Source organism: Mesoplodon densirostris, chromosome 3 (assembly GCF_025265405.1).
Source record: "Mesoplodon densirostris isolate mMesDen1 chromosome 3, mMesDen1 primary haplotype, whole genome shotgun sequence".
Classification (NCBI taxonomy): domain Eukaryota; kingdom Metazoa; phylum Chordata; class Mammalia; order Artiodactyla; family Ziphiidae; genus Mesoplodon; species Mesoplodon densirostris.
In genome coordinates this window covers 117,671,588-117,686,642 of record NC_082663.1, presented here as the reverse complement: position 1 = coordinate 117,686,642, position 15,055 = coordinate 117,671,588, and the positions used below count along the sequence as shown (strand labels likewise).

Genomic DNA, 15,055 nt, shown 5'->3' with positions numbered 1-15,055 from the left:
CTTAATCCATTGAGCTCAATAGACTCAGAGATCTTGAAGAATTAGAAACCTATTTGGTTAAAACAGAATCACAATTTCAGGAGAGATTCTGTCATGGTTTAAGTTATTCTGGTTGCCTTTGAAGTGCAAACCATAAAAAGTCTAGTTCCCTCTCTGGAGGAATTAGATGTAACTGAGCTTCACCAAGACAGGCTGTTCTAGAGTATAATGTTGTTGGTCTCTTGGAACTTGTTATTCATAGGTTTTGCTGTGTGTCGCTTAATAGATACAAACCAGCAGTTTTATCTTAAAGATCTAGACTTTTGTGAAGAGGAGGCAGTCTTTTAAATATTTGAAATTTTATTCTCTTTTGACATAAAACTAAGGAACACTCAGATAATCTATACCATGTTAGTATTCCTATCAGAGAAAACGGGTAAAACAGTATTTAGAAAGCAGTACCAGTAAATCTTATTACGCATTAGATGTGTTTAAAACGTTGATATTCATTTATAACCTGTAGTTGTAAAATGTGTATGACTTAAATATTAAAATCCCACATTTTTTAAGATCTTCATCTACAATTACAAACCCAGATTTTCTGTAGGCTTCACAAACCAGAGAGGTAAACAGAATGTGCAAGAGTCAAAGGATAAACACATTATAAATATATATTAGTTGTATTACCTAATTAAAACCATAATCTGTTAATACAGCTATGGATTTATTTCAAAAATTTAATTGAATATATTGCTAATAGTGTAGTTGTGTTTTCCAATGTTGGCAGAGTTATTAAAGTTCTTCACTTTCATAGAGTCCAGATTGAGCTGCCAGACGCTGAAACTCTCCTTCAGGGTTAAAAGCTTGTTTCACATCCAAACCTTTCCCGTTAAGTGCTAAATATTTGCTGAAAGTTGGTCGGACGCGTAACTGCTTAGGAGCTGGAGGAGTTTGGTTTGGACGGGCTGAAATGGATCAAATAAACGTTAATTTAGAAAACTTGTCCTAAACAAATGGGTTGCACTAGGTACTCATTATCGGACAGGGAGAGAAAAAAAAATCAAAACTGATTATGTATGGGGAGAATCCTTCAGAATTTATGCTATGCTGGAATTTATGTTTCTTATTAAATCTTTCCAGTTAAGTTCTTTATAGCACTTGACATAGCACTGTATAACAGCGTGAGATACCTGTAACATCTAATCTCGTGTTACATGTGATCACTCCAGCTTCATTAACTGCAGACACAGTATACCACCCAGCGTCTTTCTTGTTTACATCGTTTATCAGTAAAGTAACTCTTCCAGAGTTATCATGATATAAACTGGAAAGAAACAAAAATTGAAAGTAAAGGAATTAATTTTCCTGTGAGAATTTATTTATGATGCCTGTGACCTACAGAGTCAGACTAATAGGAAGAAAAAAAGCATTTGGAAATTCTGAGTCTGTAGCTAGTCATTGCCAAATAGCCATGGGTTTTTTTGAATTAAACATCCCCCCAGTCTTGTTTGTATCATCTATTTCCTTGAGCCATCTTCTTTTATTGTTAGTAAAAAGGTAAATCCTAGCCTACTTTATCCCTTAAATTTCTGATTAGTGGAATCTGGCTTAATGAGGCTTATTATATTTCTCTCTATATATATTTTAAAAGTTGAAGTATAGTTGATTTACAATATTGTGTTAGTTTCATCTATATGTTTTTAAAATTAGACAAATTGAGGTCACAGATGCATGCCATTTATAATGCATTTCAAAGTATAACTGGATTCACCCAAGTACAGTATAGTTAAGTCTAGAAATACTTATCCTACCTTATTCGATCAGTGTTGAATTGTACCATTTCATTATTTCTTTTCCAGAAAAGCTTTGGTGGTGGTATAGCCGAGATTTGGCATTCTAGCTTCACTGAGTCTCCCTCAAAAACTTTTTTACTCTGTGGTTTGTAGATGAACATTGGTGCTCTTCTATGTTCTTTTGCTACATATTAATAAAAAAATCATGTATTTGAAATATTATAAACAATATTAAGTCAAACCAAAGTATTATGAAGTTTGTATGCTGATATAAAAGTTTAAAAAAGTACTAACAACAGGATTGGAAGCTTTATGTTTCAGCTGTAGTTAAAATAATATGCAATACTGTTGTATATTGTATACTATTTATAGTTCTAAAACAGTAATGTAATGATGCGTTGAATTTATAATCATGTTTCATCGGAAGAACTTAAGTCAAGTTGAGATCATCTCAGCTATAGGGAGGCAGCATGAGTGGTGGAAAGAGTACCAGCAACTTGGGTTCAAATTCTGTTTGCACCACCAGCCATGCCACAATGGGGAAAATTTTGTTTAGTTTCTCTGAGGCTAAATTTTATCTATTGTAAAATGATACCCAAGAAATAGTTACTGCTGTGCCCACCAAAGCACAAAATTATTGTGAGGATCAATTGCGATAATGAATGAAGATGCATTTTGTAAACTATAAAGTAATATACAAATGCCAATAATAATTATGTCTCTAGTTTTCTTCAAATACCTGAGGGAAAAGAGGAACTGATACTATAATACTATAACCCTAACTTTTCTGAAGGAGTAAGGAGGAGATTGGACGGATGCCTGTCAAAGTCTTTTTCAGCTCTAACATTATAGTATTTTTGGAGCTATTGGCACAGAAAGGATTTGCCCTAAGCTTAATCACTTGGATTTTGTGAGTGTGTGTGTATAAATTCCCAGATCACTAGTTTTTCCCTTAGTCTGAGGGCCCTTATTATATCATAGAATAATCTTAAAGATTTTTCATTCATCTGGGTAGAATACAAACTCAGGATTGCCCATCCTTGAACTTGATCAAGTTTTTATATAATAAGCAGTGAATTATAGCAAAATATCGCTTATGCAGTATATTGTGGCTAAAGTCATTGTAAATGTGATTATTTAGAGCACTTGAATTGTAATATTTTAAAGCAGGACATTAGTTTTATGAGAACTGCCCTACTAAAGACAAATTTGAGATATGAGTTTTACCATACTTGTTTTCTAAAGCAAGTAAGCATGTTTTTGTTGTCATAATTAGAGACTAGTTTCCTGGTAAAGAGTGCATAGTCTAAGGCTAAAAGTTGATATTTACCCTTCAGTTTTAAACTATGTGTGATTATAACAGTTCTGTGAAAATGTGAGTCAGATTGATTATTTTAGACTGCAGTCCAGATAAATGATTAGACTAAAAATTTTCATATTAAGACCCTTTAATCATGTCTACAAATACTGTACATCTACTGTACATCTAGAAATATATCTAGAATATACTACCTTCTTTGGTCTGTCTGAAATTTTACCTTTATTTCTCTTCCAGAAAAGCTTTAGTGGTAGATCTGTCATTCTAGTTTCACTGAGTTTCCCTCAAGAACACTAACCCCTGCCCACCGTGGCTTTTACATGAAAATTGGTGTTCTACTGGGTTGTATAGTATAGACATTAACCTTAAATATAAAGTCCTTGGGGTTTTTCTTTTTTAACACTTTCTTTTTTGATTCTACAAAATTTTAAGGAGCTCTGTAGGATCTCTTTGAAAGCTTACCCAGGACGTCCAGCTGCACAGTAAAGGTGGCTTCTCCTGCTCTATTCTTGGCAACACATGTATAAGCCCCTGCATCTGAAGCTCTGACCACTTCAAAGATGAGTGAATGAAAACCCTTTTCAGACACTATCATTTTGTGAAAATCATCTGATTGAACTGGTCGTCCATTTAGATACCATGACACATCAGGAGCTGGTAGTCCACTAACCTAGAAATGAAAACACAAGGAGATGATAGAATTTTAAATTATATTTTTAATTTTAAATTATTTATGATATAAATTTAAAAATAAATTTTAAATTATATCACTGGGACCCATTTGTCCATTTATGAATTTTAACAATTCAGTATCTGAGTGGGTTTGTGATTGAATGCAAAACAAGAGCTTAAAAGATATTTACTTTCAATAATTTTTAACAAAGTAGTAAAAACTATAACCCTTGAAATTAATACAGTATTTTCATACTATCTGAAAACACATCTAGCTCTTTCATAAAGAACCTCAGACTCCTTAATATCTCTTAATTACTATATTAAGGACGTTAAGTTATTTTATATTGGTCTCCACAAGGAATATGGAAGTCATATGGCTTTTCTGGCTAATGGCAAGTGTGAATGAAGTCCCAGAGGCCCATATATATGAGACTTGCTGATAACCTTTCCAAATAACCTTTCCAAAACTGAGTGTTCTTGAGCTGTAGTTCTGGTGTATAAATGGCATTTTGTTAAGTGTTTTCGTATAAGCCTTGACAATTAAATCCATACACTGACTTTCATTCATAAGGAATCTAAAAAAACATTTATAAGAAAAAGTTCTCCAAAATGAGGATAATAAAAATGTAAGCCTTTCTAATAAGTTATTTTAGCCTGAAGAATTCTTCTAGGCCAAGAGAGAGCAGGGTGACTTGAATTTCTTAAAGAGGCATTCTACTTTAGAAATCCTATTGCTATGAAAGCTTCATTTATATAGAGTACTAGGTGGTAGGCACTATTGTGAGTACCTTATACCTGTTTACTTAGTTAATCCTCAAGCAGCTTTATGAGGTAGATACATTTGTTATTTCCAAAGAAACAAAAGCATAGAGTTGTTAAGTGACTTGTCTCAGGTTACACAGCTGTAAAGTGGCAGGGCCAGGATTCTAACCCAGGTAAACTTAGCTCCAGAGTTTGTGTTCTTATCCACTATACATACTTCTTGTCAAGCTGTGTAGAAAGCTATGAAGAGGAGGAGGACATTTTTCAAAACTTAGTATACCACTGTTAATTTTTCTCCAGTATTTTTGAACTTTTCTCTTACTTTGAAGTCCATTCTGCAGAATCTTCCTTCTTCAATTGACATGTTCTCTGGCACTTGAATGAAACGAGGCGGGTAAAATTTCTCCTGGATTGCATCCTGATCATTCACATCTCCCCTTGAAGATGATCTACTTCTACAAAAATATTTTAATAATCACTATGCAGAAGAATCGTCATTGCTCTTCCTTTCATGCAAATATAGTTTAGCCATCAAATTGGAAACCCTAGAGTCTATGCTGTTTGATCTGATAGTGTAGTAACAATGGAGAGAGGCTGCAGAGCTGTATTTAGCTGTGGCATATTTGATGACTATTAGAAGTGGTAGCAATTTAGAAACATCTGGTACAAATTATACATCTTTGTTTCTTTTTTCAGTGCCATGAATTGATGAAGAAACTGATCTATTAAAATGCAGAGTACCCCATGGACAATTCTAGTCACATGCAAAGATTGTATAATTAGAATCAGGTTTCCATTGTTATGAAAAAGTTGTTTAGCATGGAAACATGGTCCTGGCTTATTTCACCAAAACATTAAAAAAAGTTTCCTCTGAGATAGTTGTGATAATTAACAGATAAAAATTTTTATTGTCATCTTTGACATTAGAAAATTCACATTGTTTTTTTTCAACTGGTTCTAAAGCAGTATAAACATTTTCTTTTTTTATAACCATTTTTTTATTGCAGTATAGTTAATTTACAATGTTGTGTTAGCTTCAGGTGTACAATAAAGTGATTCAGTTATATATATATAACATATATATTATATATATATAGATTCTTCAGATTCTTTTGCATTTTAGGTTATTATAAGACACTGAAAATAGTTCCCTGTGCTATATGGTAGGTCTTTGTTGTTTATCTGTTTTATACATAGTAGTGTGTATCTGTTAATCCCAGACTCCTAATTTATCCCTTCCAACTTGCTATCCCCTCTGGTCACATTGCTTTGTATAAGAAGTATGTAAGAAGCTTGAGGGCTTTGTAAATATTACATTTTTTTAAAGCTGAAAACATTTTAGGTAGCAAAATGTATATTTCTTTAAAATTAAAAAAAATTTTTTTTACCTTACTTGTGATGTAGGAGCTTGCAGTCGTGCATGTTCTGAATTGTGCTGCTTGAAGTTAAAACAAAGTGATAATGTTAACATGCTGTTGTTAGCTTGAAATGAAGCAGAATTTAGTAGTCGTAGTTGAAAGGAACATTTCTGTTGTGGCTGTATTTGTACTGTCATGGATAGTTCTATATATTTAGCTGTTAAGCATTTAAAATATAGTACACTAACCTTCTAATACTCTAGCAAGAAGTCTCCGGAATTAAGACTATTCAATAGATATGATTTATGAAAATTAACTAGACTTTGAATTGGTGGTGGTTCGTTTTTTAGATGACGATTTTATGACAAAGGATGATGAGTCCCCCTGGTGTATTTGAAATGGGAGCACATAGTACAGATTGTCCTTCGGTAAAACAGGAATAGTCATGAAGTCATTTGTGTTGGCAGTAGATACAGGGTCTTATGCCTACCGCTCATAAGTGGCACCAACAGCAGTAAACACATATTAGACTGGAAAATACTTTTCTTTGTAGCTCATGGCACAAAATCCTGACGGGCACTGTGGAAGCTATGTGTAGAGTTATGAAAAGCCTTTGAAAAACAACATTACTTACTTCCTGCCTAATAAGGGTGTATTTAATTTAAGCAGTCATCTTTTAGAATTTATATCTGAGCACCAGAAAATTATTCATATTTGAGGATAAAATCGGGAATTGATGAATTTATAATAGAATTAACTGATTAAATATTTAGTGCCTATTCCGTGTATTTCATTGTGCTTGGCATAGTGAGAGATACAAAGAAGTAGAAAATATAGTCCTTACCCAAATATATGAAAAACAACATAGCAGATCAGCACAAATAATTTATTTTGGGATGAACTTTAATGTATTTTGTCATTCTAAAACAAAATTCTTACAACTTTGTAATAATTTTTGGCTAGGCTTTGAGTTTCTCTAAGCCAGATGTCAAAAGATCAGTGAATTTTTTGGTAAAAAATAAGAATTATCCACTTAAACTCATAATATCTAAATTAAGTTTTTGACTTTTTCCTGTAGTGGTTTGAACATGTATGTATTCATATTCATAGGTGTGATATTTCAGTTATATGTAATTTGATGACATTTTGTATTATTTAAGTAGACTGTTTGAAGTGTACCAAAAACCGTAAGATTTTTCTTTTCTGATTTCATAATATGTTTTGCTGCTATCTCTTCTCTTGGTACCTTCACCTTCATTTTAAAGTTTTTAAAGAATGAATGAGAAAAACAATACACCCCTGACCTTGAAATCATACACTGTGAATTTATAACATAAACCATCATCAATCTAATGTTACTTTGGGTTATTTTTTCTAATAGAGATATATTTGTGTCTTATTCTTGCTGTAATCTCCTGTACCAACTCCAGAGCCCAACACACAGTAGGTACTTCATATAAATTAGTTGAATAAACGAGTGTGTGAACTCTTCAGTAGCCAAAATAGATTTAAGTTCTGTTCTCAGGTTCTAGTTACTTGCTGTGCTAGACCCTGCTCTATCCTTTTCAGTAGATCTAGTCACATTTAACAGAAACAAAAGTCTTATTTTCATCTTCCTATACTGTAGAAGATTGGAATTCTTGAATGCTCGGTTTGGCTTCCAGTTTCTTGTGGACTTTTTAGGAAGGAATGAGAGGTAACTACAGAAGGAAGATAGAAAGAGCAATAGCAGTTCATTTTGCCTCTCCAGCTGTACACTTCTCTTTGAGGTTAACTTGTTAAAATGAAGTTGATCAGGAACAAGCCTGTGGGATATTCACTTTATGTTCTGCATAAAGTTAATCCCTTGGAAAGGATGCTGTTGTTAATCCTGGAGCCATTACTCATAAGGTTTTTGTTGTTTATTTTTAATAAGAATCATTTTAAGATACAGGAACATGACAAAAGGAATTGGATGTTTCATTAGTACATGAGTTTATTTTAAAACATTGAAATGATAAACAGCTTATGAGAAAAGGTTATAATTACTTTGGTTTAGAGTTTTAACTTTTGTCCTGTGAAAGATTTACAACTCATAAATTTTCTGTCCATGTAGACATTGTAGGGAGAGTCCTCGGTTTAACTGACCCCTAAATGTCCAGATGAAAAGTGACACCATTAGTCTTCTGGTGTTTTCACTTTATAACATTTCATATGCAGATACTAGAACCACCAGAAAATGGGGTAAAATTAAAAATTTTTGTGTATATATTCAGCCCATCATGGCCTCTACTTTTTATACATAATGGAGTATGGAAGTAATTGATTTTTGCTTCAAATGCTATTTATAAGCATTTAGAAAAGCAGATATTTAAAAATCACACAAAAGAAAAGTGCTCCAGTTAGATAAAGATTATTTTAATTTACCTGTGCTGGATCTTGTGCCTCACTGTCATTTTGAGCTTGAAACACAGCAGCTGCATTCTGTGGTCCTAGCAATCTGCGAGCCATCTTCTCCTCATATGTTAGCCGCTTTAAAGAAATAAATCATAAAAGAGATAGTAATGAGATTTAATAAAAGTTATTTGTATAGCTTTACCTTAAAACCACCAAGAATTATACCAAAGAAGTATAGTTATGCCTATTGAATGATAGATACTATGTTTTTTAAAAAAAATTTTCTTTCATTCAAAGCATTTTCCTTTCGTTCTAGTGCCACTTCTCTCATCTGTAATATTCATCTCTGTTTTCTTTCTTCTCCTAGTAAAGGCAAGCATAATCACCCTTAAATAAGGCTCTCTCTCCCCATTAAAGGGAAATACTTTGTCTTCCTCCTTGTTCTGCATGTTCCTGTTGGCTCTGTCTTTGAATATAGTACCATATGTCCTCAGATTCAGAAATAACTTTTATTAAGTGAACACTATATTTGATTTACTAACTTCTGGTTAAGAGCAGTGCAACTCGTATGTTAAATGTATTTGGATTAAAGGCATATAGTAGTACTCTTTCAGAGATCAGTGACTAATACAATGTGTATAATAAGAATTATAGCTATTTTTCCATCAATAATATATACCAAAGTACATGAAGAAGTCAGGTTGACAGCATTTCCCATTAGTTATTTGGTCATCAGACATATTTTTATGGTAATGCTTAAAACAAAATTGAATCATTCAGATTGGTTTTTTTTTTTTTTTCATTTGCTTCATTCTTTTACTACTGAACTCCTAGAGGGGATTTCATGCAGAGAAATACAGAATAAGATCCAAATATTCCCTGTTTTTAGATACTCCTCTCCCTTGCTGATTATATGGACATAGATCTGTGAGACAGAAAGAACATTCTTATTGAGATTAGATTTTATAGTTTTATTGGCTTTTTTTTTAAAAAATACAAAATAGACATCTTGCTCACTTGGTTTCCATTATGAAGAAGGTTGTCCTTGCATTTTAGCTTTCTCTCCAAATCTTGAATCAGAGCTTCTTTTGATCCTTGTATTTCATGGTCAGGAGTCCTTGGTGCGGGCTTAGCATTTGCATTTTGGGATGGCGTAGCATTTACAGGTTGGCCAACTGAGGGTTGTCGATAACTTTAAAAAGAAAACAAGATTTTTAAAAAAGAAGATCTTTAAAGTAAGGTGTGGTATGTAAAATAGAATTGGCATCATTTTGTCAGTCACCTTTAGGTAGGTTGAATTTACCATTTAGTTCTGCTGGTGTTATTAAAACACCAATTGCCCTAATAACAGTCAAGAAGGATTTTATAAGAATGGTTACTAGCTGTTTTTTGTTTTTGTTTCTTTTCATCTTGGCAAATGAAAATTAAGTAGCAGGAGGAGCAATTTAGATTAGACATAAGGAGAATGTCCTTCCTTGAAGACCTTCCCTAAAGAAGTGAGAGTAAGTCTAGTTACTGGCAGCTTAAGAGCTCTTCCAATATTCCAACTGAATTTCCTGAGTTTGATTTATGGGTGGATAGTAAACAGCGATGTGCTGGAGCTGACTCATATGGGTTTAAGAGAACTGATTTTTAGTGTCTCTTCCCAGCTCACTGTGATCTCCTGTTGAAAGTTTGAAATTGGTGGTGGTGGGAGTATCTACACCAGGGAAATTGGTAAATACCACAAATCATGGCTCTCTCCTCCAGAGCTGATTGTTAAACATTTATCAGCATAACCATTGGTATTTAGTGAATATTCTTGCTGTGAATGGAGTCTACAGTTTACATTTTAATTTCTACTTCCTATTCATATTCTAGACAATCCAAGTATGGCACTATATAACAACTTGTACAGTAATAACAGTTTCTTCAACATTGCATAAGTGATTTTTAGAGAAAGAGATGATTAGAGGAGGAAGGAGAAAGAAATGTAAACTGAGAAAAAAAGGAGTTTGGGGGAAAAAAGCAAATTTGATTGGCAGTTGAAGAGTTTGGTTTAAATCCTTATTTCAAATTCCAACCCTAAATTTTCTTCTAAGATGTCCTTGCCCCCTCCTGGTGTTCCCCTGCTGATTCTGATAGAGGACAGGGGTGGTATTTAGGGAGTCCTATATTTTTAGATCTGTTAGGTAGCTCACACTTTTCACAGGGTTTATTCACATTTTACCTAATTTATTTATTTAGGGCTCTGAAGGTGCTAGCTTATATCTATTTAATGTGGGAAAACTGGCCACTGCCCTCAATGAATATTTTACCATTATCGTAATAAATCCAGATATCCAGATGAGGCAGCTGGCAGTTCTCTGACATGTCCCTGTTCAAAAATTCACAAGGATCATTAAAAGAACTTGTAAGCTAAGTGGAAATGTATTTCCTCTGAGTGGAGCCAGAGTTTTAATTTTTGCAGGCTTTGGGGACTTGGTTAGTAATCTCTAGATTGTAAATACACTGAAGAAAAAAAAGATGTTTTATTACTCACTGTTGTATTGTTTGTATCCACTAACACAAAGCCTGCAAAATAGTGAGGTAATACTATCAGTTCAGTGAATGAATATTTTCCATTGTATTCAAGATGCTCTGTATTGAAAGTTGATTATATACATTTTCCCTCCTTGTATTTCAGATATTCAGGATTGTCTGTATCTGATTTGTTCAGTGAAGCAAATAGCCAAACCAAGTGTTTAAATAAATAGTGAGATGTTTTTGTTTTGTTTTAAGATTGAATTCCCAGGTCAAAGTGGTAAAATTTCTTTGGTTTTATAGATCTGCTATGTCTCCAACTGTATGAAGTTAGAATAGCCCATTTGTTTTTTTGTTTTTCCAGCTAAAAAAAAAAAACAGTCATATGTGTTTGGTTAAAGTGAATTAGCATTAAATAATTCTTTTGTCAGACTGTCATAATATGATGTAATATATCTGAGAAATCCTGAAGGACTATCAAAACCAAGCCTGAGAATCACTGATATATATGTAATCTCAGTCACCTTTTTATTCACTGAATACCTGCATTATTACCAGTTTAGATGGTTTGAGTGTTAGGACTTGATATCTGTTCATAAATAGAAACTAATATTATACTTGCACAGTGCTTTATAGGTTTTTTTTTCCCCCTATCATTAATCACCTAAATCCTTTTATTACAGATCAGAAAACCCGAATCACTGAGCAGGTAAGGAAAACTTGAGGAATATCACACAGCAAGCTTTTTGAAAGGAATAGTTAAAGAGTTCCCCTAAATTTCTAGTCTGTGGTTTGATCAACTGAATAAAACATTTGCGTAAGGGTTTCCTACTGATGAAAAGCCAAATAAAGCTTTCAAACTTCTCTAGGTCAGAATGCAAGGGTTATTATAGAAGACAGGGCAAACTTCAGCCCATCATAAAAATGAGGGAGTTGTGCACAAATGTTCAAAGGGCCAGAGCTTTCCACCTGTGCAGCTGGACACTGAACTGGTATCAAGTGGCTGTGGGAAGATTAAAAGAGTTATCTATGGTTGCTGAAAATGGAGCAGCTAAAGCTGGATCTTTGATCTCTGGTTTGGGGTCCTTCTGTGCTTTATTTCTTATCCTCTCTATTTTTTCCTTCCTTCCTCTCTTAGTTCTGTGCAGAGAGCTAGGTACATGGTTGAGGCTCACTAGTATTTATTTGGTGGCTTTCTTTTCTGGGCAGGAATTTGGAATAGGATTAAAGCCTTTACTAAGAAAAATATTTTAGTGAGAAAGAGTTATTTTAGATTTAAACACGCTTATACAGGAAATTTGTAAGTAATTGAAAGCTAGATGGAAAAAGATTATATGGGTAAAATGTAAGTAAGAAAAATCTACAATATGTGATAATGGGTATAATGGGAATTTGAGATAGAAGAGAAAGAGTGGGCTCTTAATTCTTGAAGGCATCTCTTAAAATCATTAGGCCAAACCTATGAGAATGCCTTTTTTGTCAGTCAAAAATTTTTAACTATCAGCCATTTCAAATGGTTCAACCTAGTATCTATAGGATTCTAACAAATGTTTTTAGCTTTCCTGGTTTTTATTTTTAAAAATATTGAAAAAAATATTGAAAAATATCTTTGCAAGTTGAATTGCTCTGGTGAGTGCACCTAGGTTTCCAGAGTTGTCACCAAAAATAGGAATCTCTAGAAAAATTAGCCTCTAGAGAAAACTGAGAGAAATTAGCAAGAATTTCAGCAAATCTGTTGATTAGCCTGTAACTGACAAAATATATTCCATCACACAGTTTTTCAGATGCCTCTGATTAATTCTCGATGTGCTAGCCAGCCAAGGAATAGGAAAACTGATAGCCCAAAGTTTGCATAAGCACCAAGTATTCAGTTCACGTTTTAAAAAAAGCACAACCACTTTGTCCTTCTTCATATCAGGTTCTCCTAGGACAGTTTTAGGCCTGTGGAAATAGTACATGCTTGCATAAGGCTTCAGGTATTCTTCCCTGTATTTAGGTTGGTCTAACCAATTTGAACAAAGTGTGGTTTTAATTACCAGAGGAAACCTTAAGGTCATGAGCCTTTACCTATTCAGTCCTTTCTTCTGATCATAGGGAAAATTCATATACTTCAGTGTCTGAATCCCATATTTTCTTTTTAGCCAAGTGGTTGTTCAGGATCAGAGGGGGAAATGGATAGGAAGAAAAGACTAAGACTGAGAAGAAACTTAATAGCCTCTGCTTATGTGAGAGGAAATCCTATCTGAAGAAGAGCAGACAGGTGTTCACCTCAGCTAAGCTTAGAACCAGAGCAATTAAATTTACAGCATGAGGAACTTAACTTAGAGCTGGGGGAATGTTCCTGGGTATGTTAGAAATATTTTTTTTGAAGATGGAAAATAGTAGGTAAGTAATTGTGTTATGTAATAGGTGATTTGGGTTCAGCTCAACCTGGACACTGGAGAATGGGTCAGATGACTTATTGCCAGTACCCTGGTTCAAGGTGTTCTAGGAGAAATACAGAATGAGACTCTGATGTCACATTGACTTTTTAGATAGTGAAGAATGACGTACATAACCTATCTCCCCTTCTCCCCCAGATACAAGCTCACGGTATACACAGTTCTATCTGTCTCTCTCTATATATATTTTAAAAATTCACTTACTTGGAGTCCACAGTGGAAGGGATGTTACTGCTATTGTAATCAGGCTGTGATGGTAATATGGAGCTGAGGAAGTTGGCTGGGGACTGGTTATAAGTGGCTGTAACCCTTTGGCCTGGGTTGGAGCCAGCAAGCTGCTGAGGAGAAGCAGGGAGAGCAGATGAGGACATAGTGATGTGAGAGCTCACTGTTGAGGAGGCAGAAAATCTTTGCTCTTTGCACTGGCGGGGCTGGATGATAATAGAAGACTGTTTGGTCTGGCTAGAGTAGCTGGAGGTTTCCGGTCCAGGAGGCTGCAGTCTGGAGCCACATGGGTTTTGGGATTGGATGAAGTGTTTTGGACGTTCGTAGTTAAACATGCTTAGCTGGTTTATGGAAGTTGAAGGGAACTTATAATGATTTGCTCCTGGAAGGGTGGGGTCCCGAATCTGGGGCTGCAAGCCTGGAATTATACAAGGTTGCAGTGAATCAGAAGCAACCTTGGTCTGCACCTCGTTGTTGAGATCCTGGGAATACTGTACTCCTGGCTTTGATAGAGTGGCCTTCTCTTGAAGAATATTGTTCCTTCAAAAGAAGAAGATGATTCAGTTACAGTATTTGCATAAAAAACAGTACTGTTTATTTAAGATCTTTAAGAGTTTCTGTGCTTTTTTTTTTTTGCTTGTTTTTTTAAAGCTTATGTGCTTTCAAAGTCACCTCAAGGTGGAACTTTCCTGGCTTCTAGACTTCCCATTCCTTTATCTGTTGTCTTTGCACAAGCGACTTTCCCCTTGAGAATAAGAAAAAAGAATTCATTAGTGTTTGTTTGTCTCTGGGTGATTCTTAAAGCACGCCCAAGGGCTTCAAGATGTAGGAAAAGTTTGAGTTTGAGTTTGCCAAGTGGTTATTTATGAAAAGAAAACCTGTGATGTTGCTCAGTGTGATAATTTTATGGTTTCATGTTTAGCTTTTGCCCAGAGGCTACAGTTTCATTAACCACAGAGAGTTAATGATTTAAAATTATTAGCAGGTAAATATATAACATGTCAGCTTCTATTCAGTCTGAATTCTTCCCCTTGCTCATCAAAACTGATGAACAGCTCTTCTGATACTCCAGTTAATTCATGCCCTGGTGATCTGTGATGAATGATGTGGTGAATCAAGGGGAGCAATGTGCTTCTTTTGTAAAGAACATTACTGTCCGTATTTGCTCCTTCACCCTTTCACAGTTTCACAAAGTAGAGCAAACATCTGTTCTTCACTATTGTCAACCTTGAGTGGATTTTGTTTTACCTTATAATTCACTGCTTCTTTTTCTCCCTTTGATTCCCAATTGACCATAGTACCAAACTAGATGATATTAAGGAGTGACTGTATTCGTGTGTCTCTGTGTTTGTATATAATATGTTACTGACAGTATTCCAGAGCCCTTTGTAATTTTTTGTTATTTTTAGATTGTATTATCTAGTTATTGGTCTCGATGGTCTCTTAGTTATTTAGTTTCACTTTAAATTATTGTTACATGTTTAATATGTATTTTAGACTAATTTTGAAATTGCTTTAGTTCCTATATTATTTTTCCTTTTGAAATGGCAAACAGGATGTACAGAAGGGAAGTAAGGCAACTGTGAAGCTAGCCTATAGTTTCCCAAGAAAAGAAGGGTGCCATTT

General features: G+C 34.3%; 1 protein-coding gene across 1 annotated transcript; it reads right to left on the bottom strand.

Moving 5' to 3' along the window:
* Window positions 1-771: 771 nt before the first annotated feature.
* On the bottom strand, window positions 772-13,764 carry MYOT (myotilin). Its single transcript, XM_060091969.1, has 9 exons — window positions 13,409-13,764; window positions 9,279-9,453; window positions 8,292-8,396; window positions 5,916-5,962; window positions 4,850-4,982; window positions 3,553-3,760; window positions 1,791-1,956; window positions 1,170-1,303; window positions 772-944 (listed from the first exon to the last, which is right to left on the bottom strand). The coding sequence occupies exons 1-9, from the start codon at window positions 13,762-13,764 to the stop codon at window positions 772-774; spliced, it is 1,497 nt and encodes a 498-aa protein (XP_059947952.1).
* Window positions 13,765-15,055: the final 1,291 nt, after the last annotated feature.

Coding starts and splice junctions, on each gene's coding strand:
- MYOT (XM_060091969.1), bottom strand. CDS start 13,764: ATGTTTAACTACGAACGTCCAAAACACTTCATCCAATCCCAAAACCCA. Junction 1,304..1,790: donor TTCAACACTGATCGAATAAG/GTAGGATAAGTA, acceptor GTTTCTTTCCAG/TTTATATCATGATAACTCTG. Junction 945..1,169: donor CACGAGATTAGATGTTACAG/GTATCTCACGCT, acceptor GATCCATTTCAG/CCCGTCCAAACCAAACTCCT.